Source organism: Nuphar pumila, chromosome 7 (assembly GCF_984573655.1).
Source record: "Nuphar pumila chromosome 7, dmNupPumi1.hap1.1, whole genome shotgun sequence".
Classification (NCBI taxonomy): Eukaryota; Viridiplantae; Streptophyta; class Magnoliopsida; order Nymphaeales; family Nymphaeaceae; genus Nuphar; species Nuphar pumila.
The window spans coordinates 13,240,711-13,264,130 of record NC_143255.1 but is presented as its reverse complement, the minus strand read 5'-3'; the positions used below and the strand labels follow the sequence as shown (position 1 = coordinate 13,264,130).

At 36.3% G+C, this 23,420-nt stretch overlaps 1 protein-coding gene across 1 annotated transcript; it reads left to right on the top strand.

The window, feature by feature from the left end:
* Positions 1 to 5,528: 5,528 nt before the first annotated feature.
* Positions 5,529 to 7,345, top strand: LOC149831191 (putative inactive purple acid phosphatase 27). Its single transcript, XM_090012954.1, has 6 exons — positions 5,529 to 5,550; positions 5,661 to 5,742; positions 5,912 to 6,044; positions 6,223 to 6,404; positions 6,440 to 6,565; positions 6,985 to 7,345. The coding sequence occupies exons 1-6, from the start codon at positions 5,529 to 5,531 to the stop codon at positions 7,343 to 7,345; spliced, it is 906 nt and encodes a 301-aa protein (XP_089869080.1).
* Positions 7,346 to 23,420: the final 16,075 nt, after the last annotated feature.

Sequence of the window (23,420 nt, the reverse complement as noted above, 5' to 3'; positions counted from 1 at the left end):
CAGTAAAATACTTAAAACCCTGCTCTCACGTAAGTGTGTGAGTTCAAGCAAGTTTTTCATATCTATCATCATTTTTTCACTGTATCGGAGCCTGAAGCTCCCCTAAGCATTTCAATGGCTTGCAGCATTACCGCAACCCACTGGAATGCCATCATAAGTCTCGTATCAATCAAGTTGAATAGAAAAAACTATCTTCTCTTGAGATCTCAACTTGAGTCTGTTATGATAGCCAAGATCTTCTCATATTTGTAGATGACTCCTCTCTTAAACCTCGTGAGTTCATCCTCTCTGAAAGTGAGAAACAAGAAGCAAATTTTGAGTTTTACACATGGCACAAGTCTGACCAGATTGCCCTAAGTTGGATCAAAGCTACCGTTTCTAAGTCAATACTTAGTCAAATTATGAGAACCAAAACTAGACGAGAAGCCTGGGTCATGCTAAAGAGATCTCATGGTTCTCAATCACCATTGAGAATCATGATGTTGAAGAAGGATGTTACCTTCATTAAGAAAGAAAGCATTGACATGGACACCTATTTAAACAAAATCAAATTTTTGGCTGACTCTCTTGTGGTTGCAACTAGTCCTTTTGATGATGTTGATCTCATCCAAATCTCTCTCAATGATCTTCCCATCGAATATGAGAGTTTTGTTACCTCAATTACCACCAGAGTCATTAGTCACTCTTGTGTTGATTTGTATGATCTCCTAATCAATGAGGAAAGGCGAGTCACCATGCTTCATCCTAAATAGGTAGACAACCAAGAATTGTCTCAAACTACTTTCATGGTCTCTCAGAGAAGAGGTTGTGGACGTGGTTCCTATAGGGGCTGGTGGAACCAAGGCCGTGGTCAGGGTAGGGGTCCTTCAGGAAACTTCAATCCAACAGGCTCGTGTCATTTGTCAGTACTGCGACAAGCGTGGTTATGTTGCAAAAAACTGTTGGGATATTTCCAAAGCCCTTTTCGCTATATCACTCAACCATCGACCAATGATCATTGGTACCCTGACACCAATGCCACTAATCATATGACCATGGATGACCAACAATTTACTAATAAATCATCCTATCAGGGTTATGACTCTTTATGATCGGGAATAGTAAGTTGTCACCCATCTCTCATGTTGGTGACTTGGTTTTATCTCTCATGAGAACTCAACATAACGTGATCTTGGGATGATCTACAATCTTGAATGTGACCATTGGATACTCTTACCCATTACATTCCACCTTGAACACTAAGTTAAATCGAGCATTGGATGCTCTTGGTCCACTACTTTGAGCATTAACCGACATTTTCTCTCCCTTAATGTGAAAGTCCTTGCACACCTATGGATTCTCTGAGTGCCAGAAATTTTTTAGATGACAAGGCTTTTATGAAACCATCAACAACTTGTTCATTTATAGAGCAATGCTTCAACACTACTTCACATTTTTCAATTGCATCTCTTATAAAATGATATCTAAGCTCGATGTGCTTTGTTCTACCATGAAAAGTAAGCTTTTTGGCAATGGAAATTATAGACTAATTATCACAATAGAGCTTAGTTGGGAGTTTTTGTTCCACATGCAGGTCTTTTAAAACACGCATCATCGAGATTGCTTGATGGGTAGTAGATGTAGCAGCAATATATTTTGCTTCTGAAGACAATAAAGCTATTGAATTTTGCTTCTTTGAACACCATGACACAACGCTTGAACCAAACCCAAACACAAAGCTGTTTTTGCTTTTTCGATCATCCATTGAGCCTGCCCAATCACTGTCAGTATATCCAATCAAATTAAAGTCAATAACATGTTTATAAAAAATTTATAATTGGTTGTTGCCCGAATATAACTGATAATGTTGCATGGTTAGATTGTGCATAAACCTTGAAATCAAACTGATTGAGAATATAATGTCTGGCCGAGTGTGTGTTAAATACATCAATCCACCGACCAAGCTTCTAAAATACCTTTCATTTGCACTTGCCATTCCATCTTTCAAACTCATTTTCTCATTTGAATTCATCGAAGTTGCACAAACTTTGCAATTCAACATTTTTTATTTTTTGAGAAGATCCAATGCATACTTTTCTTGAGAGATGAAAATCCCTTCATTAGATTGCATGATTTGAAGACCGAGAAAAAAACATAGCAACCCCAAGTCTGACATTTTGAATTCCTTCATCATACTATTTTTAAATTCTGCAATAAGCTTAGATGAAGAACCAATGTAGATAATACCATCTACATAGACATTGAGAATGAGCAATTCATTTCCATATACTTGGATATAGAGTGTAGGTTCACTATCACTTCTTTGAAAACCATTTTGATGGAAAAATTTATCAAGGCAACTATACCATGCACGTGGAGCTTGTTTTAGCCCATATAAAGCCTTTTTTTAATTTATAAACTTTTTCTTTCTTTCTTTTAACAACAAATCCAGGTGGTTGGTCAACATACACAACTTCATTGAGAAAATAATTTAAAAATACAGCCTTAACGTTAAATTGATAAACCTTTCATTTAAATTGAGTTGCAATTACAAGAATGATTCTCACTGTTTTAAATCTTGCAACAGGTGAAAATGTTTCAGTAAAATCAATTCCATATTTCTGCACAAATCTTCTAGCAACTAACCTTGCCTTATATTTTTTCACATTGCCACTAGCATCATATTTGACCTTGTAAACCAACTTTACTTCAATTGACTCTTTTTTGAGTGACAAATTGGAAAGCTCCCATGTGTCATTCCTCTTGATGACCTTCATTTTTTCTTTCATTGCATCTATCTATTTTTTATCTGCACATGCTTCATCATACGATGATGGTTCTACTACAACAAAAGCAAAAACACATTTATAAACATCTTCGAGAGACCATACCTTTTTTGGAGGAGTTTTCTCATCAAGAGTGCATGCAATGTTTTCTATAAATTCATCTCTCATGCTTGACGTTTCTAATGATGATGCTTTATTAGTATCAACATCATTTGATTATGGTACAACTTCATCAATTTGGAACTTCATGTTTTCACTGTTAGCTATTTCCTGACAAGCCTTTTCATAAAAAATAATATCCCTTCTAATAATCAACTTTTTAGAAGTAGGATTATAAAGACGATACCCTTTAGTCTCATTACTATAACTAACAAAAATACACTTTTCACTCTTTTTATCTAACTTGGTTCTTTATGAAGAATCAATCAAGGTATATGCTATGCAACCAAACACTTTCAACATACTTACATTTGGTTTCTGATTCCACCAGGCCTCATAAGGAGTTTTGTTTTGAACTGCCTTTGTTGAAGAAATATTTAAATTATGTATTGCAGTGTTGACGACTTCTGCCCAAAACTCGTTAAGCATCAATTTTTTACTTAGCATCTTGCGTGTCATTTCCACCATTGTACGATTTTTCCTTTCAACCACTCAATTCTGTTGTGGTGTCTTTCTTACTATCAATTGTCTGTGAATGCCATGATCTTTGCAAAATAAACCAAACTCATCATATAAGAATTCTCCTTCTCTATATGATTGTAATATTTTTATAGTTTTTCTTATTTCATTTTTCACAAGGAACTTAAATTCCTTAAATCTATCAATTGCATGGAATTTAAGAGTAAGAAAGTACACCCAACACATTCTAGTAAAATCGTCAGTAAAAAGCAAAAAATATTTGCTATTATTCAATGAAGGAGTTCTCATGGCCCATATATATCAACATGAACTAATTCAAGACATGCCTTCCCAACTCGGAATGATAATTGGTGTTGTTTAACATAAACACACCCTTTACATACCTCATTTGTACAATCAATGGTTGGCAAACCAACCACCATATTTTTCTGATGTAAGAGTTTTAAAACATTAAAATAAAGATGCACATACCTCAAGTGCCACAATTTAGATTGATCAGGACTATTTTCCATAAAGGTGCACTCATCTATCTTGATCATTTTAAGTGAAAATATTTTATTTTGAACTATATTGATTTTTACAAGAACTATATCATTCATGTTTTTAATCTCACAGACTTCATTTTCAAATAAAAGAGTATAACCCTTTTTAACCAATTGTCCTGCACTAACAAAGTTCTGGGCGAAACCAGGAACATAATACACGTCTTGAATATATCTTTCATTACACTACAAGAAAAATGCTAATTAGCGACGGATTTCTTTCATCACAACTAATATGCGAATTATTTGTGAAATTAGCGACAAAAAAAATCCATCACGAATCCATCGTTACTTAGCGGCGGAACGATTTTCGTCGCTAATTTCCAATACAAGAAAACGTTAATTAGCAACAGAAATTTGCAATGAAAAACTTCTATCACAACTTCGCGATGGATGAGCGACACAATTTTTCCATCGCGAATCCATCACCAATTAGCGACAAAATATTTCTACTTTTCAATTTAAGGGCGCGGAATTCTCCCTCACTCTCTTTCTCCCCCTTTCTCCCGTAAAAGCCCTAACTCTCCCCCCCCCCCCCCCTTTCATTTTGTTCAAGAACTACCAGGCAACCGCCCATCCGGTCGACAATGGCTGTATTCCTCCCCGTTCGACAGGTTTTCTTCCTGGTTCTTGCTCGTGTTGTTGCGGTTCCAGGGCATTTTCGTGTATATCTCAGCTATTGGATATGTAAAATAAACTTCTCTCCTTCGTTTCTTTTCTTCCTAATTCCTGTATGTGATTGTTTGTGTGGCCTCTCTGGATCTGAGCGTCCGGATCCGTGATATGTAAATCCTTGTATTTTGTCGTTCTTGAATAATGCAGATGCTTAGGTCTTGATTTATATCTCTTGTGGTGGAAACATCATAAACTTTTAAGTTCCAATTCCTGCTTGAAAGTTCTAAGTTTGTGATTACATCTATTCTACTAATTTTAAAACTGGTGTGTGCATTGTGATTTTCCTTGTCCAATATCTCCAAAATTCGATAAATATATAGGACGAGTTTGGGGGGGCGCGCTAGGTTGCGGTTTGCATAATCGATCGCCTTTGAGGGCCTTAAGGGAGAGAATTCGAGCAATTGAGGGTCGCCCTTTGAAAGCGAAAGGGCGATATGCTCGTTCATCTTGTGGTTAACCAAAGAAAAATTTGCTGTCCTTTTCCCCTGCTCGTTCCCATGCTTAATTAATTTTCTTTTTCTGTGTCCATATTCCACACAGCGCTTCTCGTTCACAATAGAGATGAGAGCTGGATTGTCGTTTATTGCTTACCTTTTCCCGAGAATCGGTGACTGTTCGTAGTTGCTACCTGCATGATGTCAAAGACCCTCTTAGGGTTTCAAATCTCTTATGTTCAAATTTTGGCAGAATCTGAGGCTATGTATGTGTTGGGCGTGGTCACAATAGTAGGAAAAAATACGATTCTTTTAGAATTAAAAATTGTGACAGTGTAGCACCATGATTTTGTTGAATATTTCAATAATAAAATAAAGGAATTCACTTTATGGTGCAGAAACGTGCAATCCTACAAAACCAGATTGCAAGTTGCTTAAAAACAAATTCACTTTAGGGTGCAGAAACATGGGGAATGATAATCTGTGGTGATTCTGGTGAATGGTTTGTGATGGGCACTCAGGCTTATTTGAATTGTAACATGAATTCACATAATTTTGGGGCCTCACAATTTCTTAAAAAGTAATTAAGTTTTTCCCTTTTGTAGGATCTCCAGCAAGGACAGTGGGATGGCGTGATCCGGGTTTCATTCATACCAGCTTTTTGAAGGATTTGTGGCCTAATTTAGTGTATATGTCGTCTTTTATTTTGACAAATTCATTTCTTGGACCTTTTATTTGCAGTTTCGCCTCTATCAGCCAAGCGTGTTTTATTCATCAATTTAATATTGCATGTCAAACCTATCTATTTGGCCAACTATACAATTTGTTTAACAGAGTTCTGTCCTTTCTTATGCAGTTATAAATACCAACTGGGCCATAAATTGTTCAATGGATCATACATTTGGAGTCCAGTTTATCATTTTAGAGCACCTCCTTATCCTGGACAGGACTCTTTACAGCGTGTTGGCATTTTTGGGGATATGGGAAAGGTTTGAAATTGTCTTGGTGGAACGTTTCGAGTACAAAACTGAAAATTTATACTGGCAGTTTTGAATCTTAGTTTCATAATGAAAGCTAGCTAATTGCATCATCACCCATCTCTCTGTGTTATAATGTGAGTTTTATTTCCTTTAAAGAACCATAATCATTTAATTATATTCCTTTCAGGCAGAGCGTGATGGTTCCAATGAATATAAGAATTTCGACTATGGAGCTCTAACCACTACAGATCAGCTCATAAAGGACTTGAAGGATATTGACATAGTCTTCCATATTGGTGACATATGTTATGCTGATGGATATATATCACAGTGGGACCAGTTTACTGATGTTTTTTTTGCATTAGGTTTGTTCATTTAAAAATCTTGTGAACCGTTTCATGCAGTGGAAATCATGAACGTGACTGGCCAGGGTCTGGCTCATTCTATACTGGCAAGGACTCAGGAGGGGAATGTGGAGTGTTGGCTGAAACCATGTTCTATTTTCCTGCTGAGAACAGGGAAAAGTTCTGGTAGATGTCCTTTGTATAGTCAATAATCTAGTAGATGTATCCCATGTTTGCTTCTTACCATTCTGATTTGTCATAGCCACAAGTCATGAATTGGTTCCAAAACTTAGCTGGAATAACTTGGTTCTTCTGTGGCCAGTTATTCTGGTTCAGGAATGAACCGAGCTGAACCATAAAGAATGAATCTTAATCAATTAAATCACACAGATACAGTTTCACAAAGTAGTAATTTACTCAGCATGCGGACTCATCTGTTTCAGACTTTTAAGTCATCTTTGCTGCATATTTGACATTGATTATGATTGTTTCTTTTTTTTCTCTTGCTCAGGGATCTTGAATCTTGAATTTTTGTTCCTAATTTTTTCTACATGCTATCCAGATATTGCAGAAACTGAAATATCTAACTTCTGATGCTCATCCAGGTATTCAACAGATTATGGCATGTTTTGTTTCTGTGTAGCCGACTCCGAGCAGGTTTGGAGGTCAGGGACTGAGCAATACAAATTTATTGAGCATTGTTTTGCAACAACTGATAGGCAAAAGCAGCCATGTCTTATTTTCATTGGGCATCGTGTTTTGGGGTATTCCTCTTATCTAGTGTATGCAATGGATGGCTCATTTGAAGAGCCCATGGGAAGAGAGAGCCTACAAGTACTTTGGCAAAAGTATAAGGTCGACCATGCCATCTATGGCCATATACACAGCTATGAAAGGACATGTCCAATCTACGAGGTATATGACAATCACAACAAGATCAATATAATGTTATCTCTTTGTATTTGAACAATAATAAATTTCTTTACCCATACAGTTAATACTGAATATTACATGGTTTTTCTGTTGTTTGTGTTTGTTCAATTTCTACTTGTGCTTTTGTATTTTCTTTGTTGGTAAAGTTTTTGTTAGGGATGTGAATGGGCCAATATTTTATCGATATTTATATTTCAAATTTTTTATTTTTTTTAAAGTTAGCGATGGATATTATCCGTCGCTAATATTCGTCGTCAATTTCAATCCGTCGATGGTTTGCAACAAAATTTAATCCGTCGCTAAATTGGCGACGAACATTAGTGATGGATACGTATCCGTCGATAAATTTTAGCGACGGGTTAAATTTCGTTGCAAAACCAAATCAGTCATTATTTAGCGATGGGCATGATCCGTCGTTAATTTGTCGCAATTTAGCGACCAAGATTATGCGATGGATGCTTTTCGTCGCTAAACACGTTAGCGATGGATTTTGCGACGGATAGAGTTCATCGCTAATATGCATTTTTCTTGTAGTGTTACCTGATTTTGTTTTGATTACAATTATTCATCTTCCATTGACGTCTACTTTATTATATATTGTCCCCAAATCACATATTCAACATCATGGTCTCATCAATATTTTTGAAGAGGCTCCTATCGTCAGTTATATGATTACTGCAGGCATTGTCTACAAACCACATTTCACTTTTGCAACTGTTAGCATTCATGCTTGCAAGAAACAATTTTTTGTTTTCAGCTACAAAATTTGCTTGTTGCTTTGTCTTTTCAAAACATCTGGCTTCAATATGACCAAATTTCTTACAAAAATGACATTGTTTTCCTCTAAATAATTGATTTCGATTACCTTTTTATGTTTCATTATTCTTTTGAGAAGTATCATAAAACCTTTCTCGACCTTTACCATATTCACGAAAGGTTCCTCTAAAACCTCCTCATCCTCAACCTCGACCTTTACCCCTTTGATCACATTGACTATTCTTTTCTTTTGAAATTTCTACTTTAGTTTGAAAGGCTTGCTCTAATATTTTTTCTGACGACCTGTTTATGCGATGCTCATGGGCTAAAAAAGACTCCATTAGTTCATTAATAGAATACACAGATAAATCATTGGACTATTCAATTGCAGTAACAACATGATCAAATTTAGAAGGTAGATACCTTAAAACTTTTTCTACTACTTTTTTATCATTTAAAATTTCACCAAAAGTCTTTACCTAATTTACAATAGTGGAGAGCTTGGAAAAGTAGGTTTGAATTGACTCACTGTTTTTCATAGAAAATGTTTCAAACTCTCTTCTTAAGGTTTGAAGTTTAGCAGTTATGATCTTCTTATCACCATGAAACTTTTGCTTCAAGAGTTGTCAGGCTTCTTTTGACTTTGTAGTACGACAAATTGTTGGAAAAATGGTTTCAGACACAACCTGCTATAATATTAACAATGTTTTTGCATCCTTTTTTTGGGCTTCTTTTGCATCAAATTTTTTTTGCTGCCTTTGTTCCTTCAACATATGCATAACCATTCTCAACCAACTCCTATAGATCTTGTGAGATAAAAAAAAGTCTTCATTTTAATATCTCAAAAGTCATAATTCTCACTATTAAAAATCAACACTAATGATTAGGACAAGTTGAGAGAATTAGAATTGTTTGTCATACCAATTTAACTAAAAAATTATCCTTCAAAATTTCAAGTCTATAGGAACTCCTTGCTTCAACAATGCTCCTGCATTTTTTGTAATGCCCAACTTCGATTGCAACCTAGCTTTGATACCAAGAATTGAAGGGATATATGAAATATAATAAAAAATGCACACACAAGAAAAATGGCAACAAAGGAAAAAAACATATAACTCAGCAGCTGTACAAAACTTCAACGGATTTTTACTCTTTTCAACTTGCTTTTCTCTCTACATTGATAACTTAGTAAAGACACCTATTTAAAAGAAAACTTTACATAAAAATAGGAAGACTAACATAAATATAGGAGCAACAACTGCTCCACCACTCACGTACACCCAAACCACTATTTGGCTTTGTAGACTTTACTAAAAAAACAAATCTCTACTTTTGAGGACTCAACATAACGTGAGCTTGGGATGCTCTACAATCTTGATCGTGACCATTGGATACTCTTACCCATTACATTGCACCTTGAAGACTAAGTTAATGTGAGCAATGGATGCTCTTGTCCCACTACTTTGAACATTAACCAACAGAAGCAATACATCAATACATGATAAAACATAAAAATAATAAACAAAAATAGGTAGCTTACAGAGGCACATATGTGCATACATGTATGCATTATGGCATGCATACAAACATACAAAAGAAAATCAAATCTTGAGAGAGAAAAGCAAGCCCTAATAAGCATCAACGATCGAGCCAAAGCACAATCCCTAATAAAAAAGTAACATTAGGGCTTTCGGTGATTCATGTGTAGTGGCATGAATCAATCTCAGATTAAAAAATATTTGCATATATAAGCACAGTCCCTAATTGAGATTGAGCGAAACTGAAACTGAAAGAACCGATAGATCGATCAGGAGGGAGGAATACGATACCATAACTTTTGTAAGCACAGTCACTAAGGCTTGAAAATCAATGGCTCAGAATTTTTGTAAATATTACGCATCGAAAATTCATATCAGTAGATTGCTAATAAATGGACCCTGCTGAACACAGCTTCAGGGTCGTGTGTGTATATATATATAGTGTGTATATATATATATACATATATATATATATATATATATATATATATATATATATATATATATATATATATATAGAGAGAGAGAGAGAGAGAGAGAGAGAGAGAGAGAGAGAGGTGGATGGATCATGGATGATATAATACCTATAAATGGTTGGCGAATTCTCCTCTCTTTTATTGCTTCGCACCAATCACATGGCATTTATTGGGAACAACATTTTACTGGTTAGTTAGCTAATGCAATGCTGCCATGTGATTGTCTGCATGACATAGGAAATGAGCTAACAGGTCATTTGACACCAATCGCTTGCCTTGCGTGCCGAATGAGCCCCCACATAACAAGTAGTCTGGGATGCTGATCCCACTTCTCATAGATGCGGTCCCATTCTTACACATGGTGGAAGTTGAATGACTGAATAGTATACAAACTCCTGGTTAACATGAGTACCTGATCCAATCTCAAGGATTCGATTTTTTCTTCTCTTCTGAGATTAAAGAACGTTATTAATCACAGAAAGTCACCAAACAGCCGAAGGGCGACCAAGAGTCACACGCAAACCAGGAAGAAGATTAGTTTTGTGGTTACTTTCATGGACCAAGGAGCAAACCAAATGTCACCCTTTACGCGGGTAGGACAGGACACACGCCACACCACAATATGCTTATATATGGAATTTAATAAACGAGACATCAGCATCATGTGGTGGATGCCCTAACAGGATCACGTATGCCAGTCTCTCTTTTTTTTTCTCTTTCACTCCCTCTCAAACTGAGCTATCAGGCTCCCACACTGGTTAGGTGGGTCAGTTTAAAGGCATTCAAATTGAAGCACATCTGAGTTTATTAAGCTTGCAGATCAGGTGCCACATTTTAGTGTGCCGTTGCACCTGATCGACCCTCCATCTTCTCTTGGGCCCCACAACTGACAGGCGTATTCCTGGAGATGGAAGCAGATCAGGTCATGCAGATCAGGTCATGCTGACCATGAGCTTTTTTGCTCGTAACAAAATCGTGGCCGTCCGTTTTGTATTTTGAAAAGTTAAAAGTCAACGAAACAATTATATGCTACGTGGCATTCATCCAAAATGCAAACAGACGCCCATGATGTTGGCATGCATGAGCAAAAAGTTCATGTTCAGCATGACTTGATCAAGTACAACGGTGATGTGATTGCACCTGATCTGCCCTCGTTTATTAATTGGGGTGCGTGCATCCCCTATGGCACGATCGAAACTGTTTATAGTGAACACAAAGAGTGACCCTAGACTTTTCTAGTTAGATAATAGGGCACAACCAATGTGAACCCATAAAAAGATGTTCGAACCATAATGATGGTTTCTCCCAATTATCAAAAAAAGAAAAAAAAACTAAACCAGTGATCAACTCGAGGTTTTCTGCTTTATCCATCCATTATTTAAGGAGCTCAATGCAGTTCATGCTAGTTTCATGATTTATCATAGCGTTGGTTTTTAGTGCATTTAGAGTCAAAGTTCAAGTTCTTGGTACTTTCACGACGAAAATCGTGGATAATCATCAATGAAGAAAATGTATAGACCTTTTTCTTTTTTATTGCTCTAAAATGATTTCCAAGGATCAACAAAGAGAAGCAAATATTGATTTTATTTTTTCTCCAATTTTGATTACTTTCAAATGATTTCTATTTCCTTCTCGTGGCCTTTCACCTCTTAACATTCTCCAACCTCTTCGGCACTTTCATCCCTCTCTCACTTCCCCAAACTGCTTACACCTCTCCCCAACCAGCACTTCCAACCTTCTCCTCCTCACACCCGCCTTATTTATCTTCTTCTCAATATTCATGGGAGCAAAATAAAGTTTATATTGTTTCTGATGGATGGATGAATATTCAAAAGCGTTCACTGATCAATTTCATTGCTTGTTCGCTTAGTAACCCAGTATTTTTGCAAGCAGTTGATGCATCTGGGGAATATAAAAATACAGAGTATTTGAAGGGGGTGTTTATAGAAGATATAAAAGAAGTGGGTGATCAGAAAGTATTTGAAGAGATTTAGTATATATTCATTCAAATCTTTGACTACGTTTGCGAACCAATGATGAATACAAAAAATAATTTGTTTTCTTAGTTATTTGATTATTTCTTAGTTTTTTATTTAAATATGCTTGTATTATATTTAACATTTTTAAATTAGGTTTGTAACGAAAACAAGAAACATCCAAATTTTGAGATGTAAACCCAGAAGAGTGTGACTTCGAGGGAAAACATGATTTCAACATGACAAACATGGATTTATTTGAGCCCAGTCTTCCTTCTAATGATACATTTAATGATGAAGAAGAAAATTATTAAGATCCATTACTTCATCATCATATACATTGTAAGACACACTTTTGGTATGTAATTTAGTTCTTTTCTGCTTTACTTATTTGATTGATATTTATGTTGATTTATGTAATTGCTTTACTTATTTGATTGATATTTAGGTTGATATATTGCATACATGATGAATGATATTATGATAATGTTAAGTGTTAAATTATGACAATGTTAACAATTAAAACTTCAAATATATATATATATATCACTACAACAAAGCAGTAGATTAGCGACGACCACATTCCGTCGCTAATCCGTCGCTAACCATGTTAGCGACGGATTAGCGACAACGCGGCGACAGTATGCTTACGTCGCGAATATTTCGACGCTAACTGGCGACAGAATAATTCCGTCGCCAGGTCCGTCGCTAATTGCGACGAAATAACGAGCGCTATATTCCGTCGCCAATCCACCGGTACTAAACGGCGACCACGGCTTGGCGACGGATTTAATTCCGTCGCTATGCCGTCGCTAGATTAATATGAATAGCGACGGATGGTTCCGTCGCTAAGCCGTCGCTAGATTAATATGAATAGCGACGGAATCATCCGTCGCAAAATCGAAAAAAATAAAAAAAAATTTATTTAAAAATTAATTACCGAGAACTGTACAATTTCTATTTCCTGTACAATTTATATTTCCTGTAAATAAAAAACAAACCACACAAAAAAATTCATATAACAAGTATCTATAATAATTAATCATTCCACCTTAAAATTAAGAAGTTTAATTATTTACAATTCAACAATTACAATTAGGAAAAATAAAAAAAATAGAACTTCTTCAACACAGTCCTCTAATCATCGCCAAGATTTTGTGCGTCTTCTTGTTCATTGTCTTTATCTGTCCCTTCAGCTCCACTACCCTGATTATCGCTAGCAGCCTACACAAGAAAAGAACAGTCAGTATTGATAAACAAAATATAATGAAATAAATTACACACTATATGTGATTCTATCATGTGCTCATGTGTGATCTAAGGCAATAAAAAAACTCTATATGTGATTCTATCATGCTCATATGTGTGCTAAGGCAGTCAAAAAATTGAATATGTGATTATAGCATGTTCATATGTGTTCTAAGGCATATAAAAAAACTCTATATGTGATTCTACCATGCTCAGATGTGCTTTAAGGCAGGCAAAAAACTATATATGTGATTCGATCATGCTCGTATGTGTGCTAAGGCAGTAAAAAAATTGAATATGTGAATATAGCATGCTCATATGTGCTCTAAGGCAGGCAAAGCCAAAATTTTTATATGTGATTCTATCATAAATGATATATAACATGTTCATATGTGTTCTAAGGCAGTTAAAAAACTCTATATGTTATTATAGCATGCTCATATGTGTGCTAAGGCAGTCAAAAAACAGAATATGTGATTATAATATGCTCATATGTGTTCTTAGACAGTCAAAAAACTGAATATGTGATTATAGCATGCTCATATGTGTTCTAATGCAATCAAAAAAACTTTATATGTGATTCTATCATGCTCATATGTGCTCTAAGACAGACAAAAAGTTAAATATATATATATGTGATTCTATCATGCTCATATGTGTGCTAAGGCAGTCAAAAAATTGAATATGTGATTATAGCATGTTCATATGTGTTCTAAGGCATATAAAAAAACTCTATATGTGATTCTACCATGCTCAGATGTGCTTTAAGGTAGGCCAAAAACTATATATGTGATTCGATCATGCTCGTATGTGTGCTAAGGCAGTAAAAAAATTGAATATGTGAATATAGCATGCTCATATGTGCTCTAAGGTAGGCAAAGCAACTTTATATGTGATTCTATCATGCTCATATGTGTGCTAAGGCAGTAAAAAAATTGAATATGTGATTATAGCATGTTCATATGTGTTCTAAGGCATCTAGAAAAACTCTATATGTGATTCTACCATGCTCAGATGTGCTTTAAGACAGTCAAAAAAACTATATATGTGATTATACCTGAGAGGGACCTGGAATCGAAGATTCCCTATCCTGAACAGCGGCCTTGATCTCATTTCGGAGAAAGGGGGCGACAGTGTATTGAAAGTAGTTATTCAATGATTCATTAATGATCTGGCGTACATCGTCACCGGAAAGAATAGTCGGCTACTTGGAGCTTATGTCGGCGCAAGAAGTCGGTGAGCCGTAACTGGAAGAACCAATAACTGGTGAAGTGTTCATATTACTCCCAAACCCGAACACGCGACCTTTTTTGGGTTCACCTGCTGCAGTCACCCATGCTGTAGGATCAAATGATGGATGCTGAGTAGCGTCATCGCCATATCGCTCTACCATCTGTTGCTCATATGCCTACTACAAAATAATGTTTAAAGTATTCATTAATAATTAATGATAACATTATGATAACTTGCATATATATTGCAATGATTATTAATAGAATTAATACATACCGTTGTCGTTCTCGCCTTCTCTGATACGAAGACTCCCGTGGTCTTCCGTTTATGTGTTTCTACAAACACATCCTTATATGGTACACTGCCTCCTTTTTCTGCTTCCTGCGAAGTTAAATGACAAAAGATTTAGTACACAAGTTTGCAACAATACTTATAAAATTAATATTATATATTGATGAGTTACCATTTTCTTTAGGTGGCTCCCAAATGTCTTAGATCCACCTGTATGTAGATGGGCTTCGGGCATCTTCGATCGATTTTGTGAAGCCTTCGCAGAGCGATTTTTAAATGCATCTCCCGCCCACTTATCGCACATTTCATCCCAGTAATCTCTCCTGATAGTAATAGGACCATGGCCCTTCCACAGTAATGGATCATCTACTACGCCAGATGCTTTTTTTGCTGCAGTCTTCATAGTGTGCAGCATGTCTGCAAATCGATTGGCAGCCACCTTCTGCCACACCTTCCTTGCATCATTTTCTTCCACCGTAGTTGTAAAGCGATTCGAAGCCTACAAATATTTTCAGAAAGTTAGTAGACATTGCTTAAATAAATTAAATATGAAACACATTAACTATGAGGAACAACTGTATACCATGAATGATGACCACAATCTGTCTAACACCTCCTTTGGGTACTCTTTCCATTGAGCAACTGGTCCTGGTAGATGTTGAAGAAGTGAATTCCTAATCTCCCGTACTACTTCTTGTGGCTCAAACCTCGTGCTGCACATGAATTGTTACACAATAAATATCAATATAAAATATTTAAAAGATATGCAATAATTGAAAACAAAATACTTACGGTCGATTATCGATATACACTATTCGAATGAGTCTTCTTGTGCCAGCCTGAGAAGACCCTGTTTCCTGTGTTAGCTGTTGACTTGTGCGATCAACTAGTGTAGGTGGGTCGTGTACAGGCGCAACATCATCTGTAAAAAAATACATTAGAAATTCTCAGAATGTGCATTTGAACTAATCAAACATCTAATTAGTTATATGATATACCTATCATAGGAGCCCATGAAGATGAAGGTTGAGCCTGACTACTACTGGATGAACGACCACTATAACCTCCACGAACCATATTCTAACAAATAACATATGTCATACAATACATTCAAATAATTCACATCAAGTATTACAATGCATTCCAGTCATTCACATCAAGCATTGCAATGCATTCAAATAATTCAAATCATTGACATCAAGTATTGCACTAATTCAAATCATTCGTTAATTGCATAAATTATAATACATTCAGATAATTGAAATCATTCACATCAAGTATTACAATGCATTCTAATCATTCGTATCAAGTATTACAATACATTCAAATAAAATTTTTAATCATTCACACCAAGTATTGCAATACAACTCACATCAAGTATTACAATGCATTTAAATAGAGGTTTGTAGTATAAGATTTTGCTCACTAGCTTGAGAATTCTTCCTCGTCACTAGTTTGACTTTCTTCTTCTTCTTCATTGTTTGCCCATCCACTTGGTACATCATTTGGATCACATTCCTCTATGAATGTTTCATCAGCCAATGGAGATATGACATGCATATCATGCGCAACATCGTGACCATAAGCGAAGTCACAAACATCATCTGATTGATAGTAATCACTGTCTTCAGCTAACTCATCTTCCTGTAACTGATCATACTCGGGGTATAGTTTGGATTTCACCTTGCAAACTGCCCACCATTCATTTCTATCTGACTTTTTTATACTCGGATATGAAGTATAATAAACTTGTTGAGCTTGCGAGGCTAATATGAATGGTTCATATGTTCCAAACCTGGATTTATGATTCACCTCCACAATGCCTGAAGCTTTGTCGAGTCTTGTTGCAGTTGGATCAAACCAATGACACTTGAATACCGTAACCCTGTTATTCATGCCTAAGTAAGTCAACTCCATTATTTCCTCTATAACACCATAGTAATCATGTTCATTTTCACCGTAGCTGCTACCCTTGACACACACGCCACTATTTATCATTGATTTGTTTATACCGTAGTCTTTTGTATGGAATCGATAACCATTTACGATATACCCGTTGTAGCATTGCACAACTTTGGTCGGACAATTTTCTAAATCACATATTCCTTGATCTTTAACATCACCATTGCGAACCTACGCACAAACATAAACAATGATTGTGATCACGATCAATTAAGTAACTTAGTGTTGTTTATAAGTACAAAATTTATGTTAGCTTCTTTACCAACTGTTTCAACCACTCCACAAACTTAGTTTCACGTTCTTTTTGTACTTCTGCATCAGTGAGATGTGAAACTTCGTTTCGCAACTCTAGATCAAATCGTCTGCAAACCACAAATACTTATATTACCGAGTCATGTATCCACATATAGAACATAAAAGGATTTATAATTGAGTTGCATATACATATACTTACTCGATGTATGGGTCGATCGCTGAGCAATTAAAAAGAATATAGATGTGTGCTGCATCTTGCTCTCGATCTGTCAATAGCCTTGATCGACAACTACCAAATGCATAACCAAGTGGTTGAAATATCGACAGCTTGTCAGCTACAGTTACTTGTTCTCCATCATCGTTACGGGGCGGGCATGTGTAACGTGTTGGAATATGAGGTTCGAAGTACATAGATGAGAAATTTGAAATCTCTTCTAAAGTGTACGCCTCACAAATAGAGCCTTCTACTCTTGCTTTATTACGAACCTTTTTTTTTAGGTCGAACATGCATCTGACAAGAATATACATTTCAAATTTTAAATATCTGTCATTAAAGAGACATATAAAAAAACATATACCTTTCAAATGGGTACATCCATCGATATTGCACAGGGCCACCAACCCTTAGTTCATATGGCAGATGTATGATCAAATGTTCCATAACATCGAAAAATGCTGGCGGAAATATCTTTTCTAACAGACAAACAGTGGTGATGACAGAGTCCTCGAGATTCTTTACATCTGATACAATGACCTCCGATGCGCATAATGTTCTGAAAAATCCGCTCAACTCACACAATACCCCCCATATAGGTTTGTCTAACATATCATGGAATGCTAGGAGTATCAATCGTTGCATAAAGATATGACAATCATGGCTCTTCAACCCATATAATTGTCCATCGTCAATCTTCACGGCCCGAGCAATGTTAGAGACATATCCATCTGGAAATCTCAGTTGTCTCAACCATTGACATACATGTTTTATTTGATCAGGTCTGAGCACGTACTTCGCCTTTGGTTTCAGTACTTTGCCATTATACTCTTTGAGTTCCAATTCTGGTCTTTTACATATTAATTTTAAATCCATACGGGCCTTCGGATTATCCTTCGTTTTTCTTTTAATATTCATTACTGCATTGAACACATTATCAAACACATTTTTCTCTACATGCATCACATCCAAATTATGTCGTATCAATAGGGTCGGCCAATACGGTAGTTCCCAAAAAATAGATTTTTTCGTCCAATTGTGTTCCTTCCCAAATCCACGAAAGGGTGTAGGACTGCGGGCATCTGTTAATACATCTGGAAAGTATCGCAATCTTCTTAAAATCTCTATGCCAGACAATCTTGAGGATGGACCTTCCGTTTCAGTTGTGCCTGCTGTAAATGCATTCTTTTGACATCGGAACGGATGATCGCTGGGTAGAAATCGACGATGGCAATCAAACCAGCAAGGCTTCCTTCCATGCCTCAATCTAAAAGCTTTGAAATCCTCCATGCAGTACGGACAAGCCAACCTCCCATGTGTGCTCCAACAAGATAACATACCATATGCAGGGAAGTCACTGATTGTCCATAGAACAACGGCCTTCATGTTGAAATTTTGTTTTTTATGGGCATCATACGTGGTAACACCGTCATCCCACAATACTTTTAATTCATCAATCAATGGTCTTAGATATACATCAAGATTTTGGCCAGGTGAGGTCGAACCAGGGATCAACAGAGACAAGAAAAGATTCGGACGTTTCATACACAAGCTTGGTGGAAGGTTATATGGAGTTACAAATACTGGCCAGCATGAGTATGGAGTTGATCTACCCCCAAATGAATTAAATCCATCTGTACATAGACCGAGTCTAACATTTCGCACTTCCATTGCGAAGTTCTGATGAGTACGATCAAAGTGCTTCTAAGCTTCAGCGTCAACATGATGCGTGATCTTGTTTTCATCGTGTCAAACTTTATTTGCATGCCATCTCATGTGTTTAGCTGTCTTTGAAGACATATACAATCGCTGCAATCTAGGAGTGATAGGAAAGTAGCGGAGCGACTTGTATGAAACTTCCTTTGATCTCGTGCTACCATTGCCTCTTGTCTTTGGCTTGAACCGAGGATGCCCACATGACGGGCATGATATGTCGTTTTCCTGCTCCTTGAAATACAACATGCAGTGATTTGGACAAGCATCAATTTTCTTGTAACCCATACCTAGAGCGTTGACCATAACTTTCGCACGATAGAAATTTTGTGGCAATTTCTCATCTTTAGGCAACATACTCTTCACAATCATGCACAAACGGTCAAAACATGATTGACTCAAATTATACTCGGACTTCAAATTCATTAGTTGAAGAACTGCAGACAAGATAGTGTGACTCTCACAACCGTTCCAAAGTGGCTCATCAACATCTTTAAGTAAATCATAAAATCTACTAGCTGCATCGTTTGGTGATTCTTCATCTACGGCAGTTCTTACATCACTAGAACTCATAGCAGAACCCAGTTTTGTTCCTGCAGCATCAAATATCAAATTCGTATATGGATTATCGTGCACCACATTCACCCGTGCATCAAAATCGTTTCTAAATTCTTCTCCATGAAACGTCCAGTTCTGATAATCACTCACAAAACCCTTCCTGTATAGGTGATGTCTAACGCCATGAGGTTCTACAAATCGATTATTCTTACAAATCTTGCAGGGACACCTAATCCGACCTGTGGGATCTACCGTACTGACACTCGCCGTTGCAAATTCAATAAAACTATCGACACCATCCATATATTCATGCGATAACTCATTGTCCACTATCCTACGATACATCCATTCACGGTTTGCAGTCATTCTGTCGTATGATGTTACGAATAGTATCCTAACGAATTAAGAAAAAAACAATCAGAATGCTACGATGAAGAAAATATCAAATTTATCATGCAATATACTATGTCAAACAATAACAAGAATTTTGATGCATGCATTGATAACTTAATATTTTCATGTGCAAACTATTAATGACACGAAACAATCATTTGAAGCATGCTTTTATTATAAAATTTCACATGGAAGTCAAAATCAAATTGAAAGTAACTACATGCAAGCATGGATACAATTACATCAAACATTGTAATACATCATAATCATTCATATCAAATAAATGGCAAACATGTACCTGCAGCAAACACACTTCAATATCTCACTAACTACTACCATGCTTAGCATGGACTCCGTACTCCAAAAATAAGAACACTTCCATATTTCTACATTAAAATCATGCTCAGCATGATCTCCGAACTCCAACAAAGCAGTCCTAGATATCAACAACTAAGTGAGTGTGTGAACAATAAAGTGATGCATTCAATAAATTAAATAACATGTGATACGTTTGCATCACTTACTCACCACGGGTATTTACCCGATTTGCATTGTTTTTGTCATTTACTTACCACAGGTGGCCGAGCACGAGTTGGTTCCGTTGAAAAATCTGCACAAAAACAAAATAAGTTAAGTAACAAACTAACTAATCATGAAACAAGATGAAATACTAACTAAAAAAATTAAAACAAATTAAAACAACTCTAACTAATTGAAAGAAGAGAAAAGAAAAATAGTATATATGTTAAGCCAAATCTAACTAGAAGATGCTAATTTAACAAACCAGCTATAACATGTTGAACCAGTCGACTAACATAAAGTCATAGACAATTTCTAATCTGAACTACTTAGCAAAGGAATAGTAAATCAATCAATTAGTTTACTAGAAAAGATGTGAACTCCGTTTAACCACCACTATCATAAAGAATTCAAATAGCCCTAATCTAACTAACTGATTGTGAGAACATTAAATACCAATCTATCTAAGAAAAATATAATTATAAAAGACTAATAGATTGAAATACTCTAACTAACCAGATTTCAAGAAAACAAATTGAAGTAAAACTAACTACCAGTAGACATTAACAAACTAACAAATTGAACAACATGGACAACCTGTATATATACATTACAAAAAAATTTTCAACTTAAAATCCATATGGACAACATATATGCAAACTACACTTAAAACCATATGGACATCTTATATACACATATTACAAATTTTTTTTCAAGCTAATCACATGGACAACATAGGGATCACATAATAACTTTTTTTTTTTTTAAAAAGAGATCACATGGGCAGCATAGGTATCCATAACAAAAATTCTTTTCAAAACAGATCACATAGGCAACGTAGGTATCTCATAACAATTTTTTTTTCTTCAAACAAACACATAGGCAACATAGTATTCCTACTAAAGATTTTTTTTTTTCAAACTGATTTACATAGGCAGCATATGCATTAAAAAACAGATTTTTTTGAAACCAATTCACATAGACAGCATAATATATCTCATAACAGATTATTTTTTTCAAAAGCAATATACATCGGCAGCATGTTATTCCTACTACAAATTTTATTTTTCAAACGATTCATATAGGCAGCATAGGCATTCAAAAACAGAAAACTTTTTTTTTTTGACAAGTCACTTAGGCAGCATAACTTCATTACAGATTTTTTTTTGACAAGTCACATAGGCAGCATAGCTTCATTGCATATATTTTTTTTGACAAGTCACATAGGCAGCATAGCTTCATTGCATATATTTTTTTTGACAAGTCACATAGGCAGCATAGCTTCATTACAGTTTTTTTTTTTGACAAGTCACATAGGCCGCATAGCCTGAATTACAGAAAACTTTTTTTTTTTTGACAAGCCACATAGGCAGCTAAACGCATGGGGTCGACCCCCCCTGCCGGAAACGCAGGGGGTCGACCCCCCCTGCCGGAAAGCACGGCAGGGAAGGGGGTTAAACCCCCTGCCGGAAAGGCAGTTCCGGCATGGGGGGTTGACCCCCTGCCGTGCCTTTACGGCAGAGGGGGTCGACCCCCCCTGCCGGAAACGCAGGGGGTCGACCCCCCTCTGCCGGAAAGCACGGCAGGGGGTTAAACCCCCTGCGTTTCCGACAGGGAAGGGGCGTACCCCCTGCGTTTAGAAGAAGAAGAAGAAGAAGAAGAAGAAGAAGAAGAAGAAGAAGAAGAAGAAGAAGAAGAAGAAGAAGAAGAAGAAGAAGAAGAAGAAGAAGAAGAAGAAGAAGAAGAAGATTACCTGCGCGTCGCCGGACGGTGGCGGGAGGTTGACGAGGAGCGGAAGCTGGCGAGCGCCGGCTGGCGAGCGGTGGACGGGGAGCGGCGGCTGGCGAGCGGCGGCGGCCGGACGGTGGCGAGAGCCGACGGGCGGCGGGAGGGAGCAATACAGTGAAACAGGGAAAATAGAAAGATGGATGGGATTAGGGATTTACGCGACATTTAGCGACGGCTTAGCGACGGAAACATTCCGTCGCTAAGCCGTCGCTAAACCAAAATACCAAAAAAGCGACGGAATATATTATGTCGCTACGCCGTCGCTAATTAGCGACGGATTAGCTATGACAGAGTTCCCTCTCTAAATCCGTCGCTAAAATGGTGTTCTTGTAATAAAAAGTAGCGACAAAAACATGCAGTCGCTAATCCGTCGCTAAGTAGCGACAAATTAGCGATAAAAGTCGTTTCCTCGCTAATCCGTCGCGAATTAGCGACAGATTCTATCTCTAGCTAATCTGTCGCTAAGTAGCGACGGAAAAAATCTGTCGCTAATTTTCGTCGCTAATTAACAATTTTCTTGTAATGTATATATATATATATATATATATATATATATATATATATATATAATTTTTTACATTTTTGCCCTTCCGCACCCTCGCACCTGCACCCATGTGACATAGTGTTTTGACTATTTGATTAGACCATTTAGAGTGTGGGCACACTAGCGCACAATATAACCTTGTGTATACCATCTAAATTGTATATATATTGGAAAATGAAAACCTACAAAATGGGCAAGGTGCTAAATAAAACATGTTATTGTTTTTTAGGTGATTTTTTTTTTGAAATTCTAGGCCTATTGATGTGCTCAACATGATTGATTTAGTTGAAATAGGACTTGGATCATGCATTTTGAATGCAAAACATGGTATTTGGAGCCTTGAAAACTTATTAAAATTGTTGGCTGTTGATTTTTGAAATCTTATAAAAACCTATTCATGCATCAGGTAAATGCTCCAAAAAGTGATTCCAAGAAAAATTAGCATATAGATCATATCGGTATGGTCAGAATTTTGAAAAAACATTGAAAATCCCATAACATGCTTCATTTAGCATTGTGCCAATCTTGTAGGTTTCTATTTTGATATATATATATATATATATATATATATATATATATATATATATATATATATATATATATATATATATATATATATATATATATATATATATATATATGGT

What these genes read in the sequence shown, in the direction of transcription:
- LOC149831191 (XM_090012954.1), top strand. Translation starts at nt 5,529, where the DNA reads ATGATAATCTGTGGTGATTCTG. An exon ending in GATAATCTGTGGTGATTCTG is followed by an intron (nt 5,551 to 5,660) that starts GTGAATGGTTTG and finishes TCCCTTTTGTAG; the next exon opens with GATCTCCAGCAAGGACAGTG. An exon ending in GAGAACAGGGAAAAGTTCTG is followed by an intron (nt 6,566 to 6,984) that starts GTAGATGTCCTT and finishes ATGCTCATCCAG; the next exon opens with GTATTCAACAGATTATGGCA.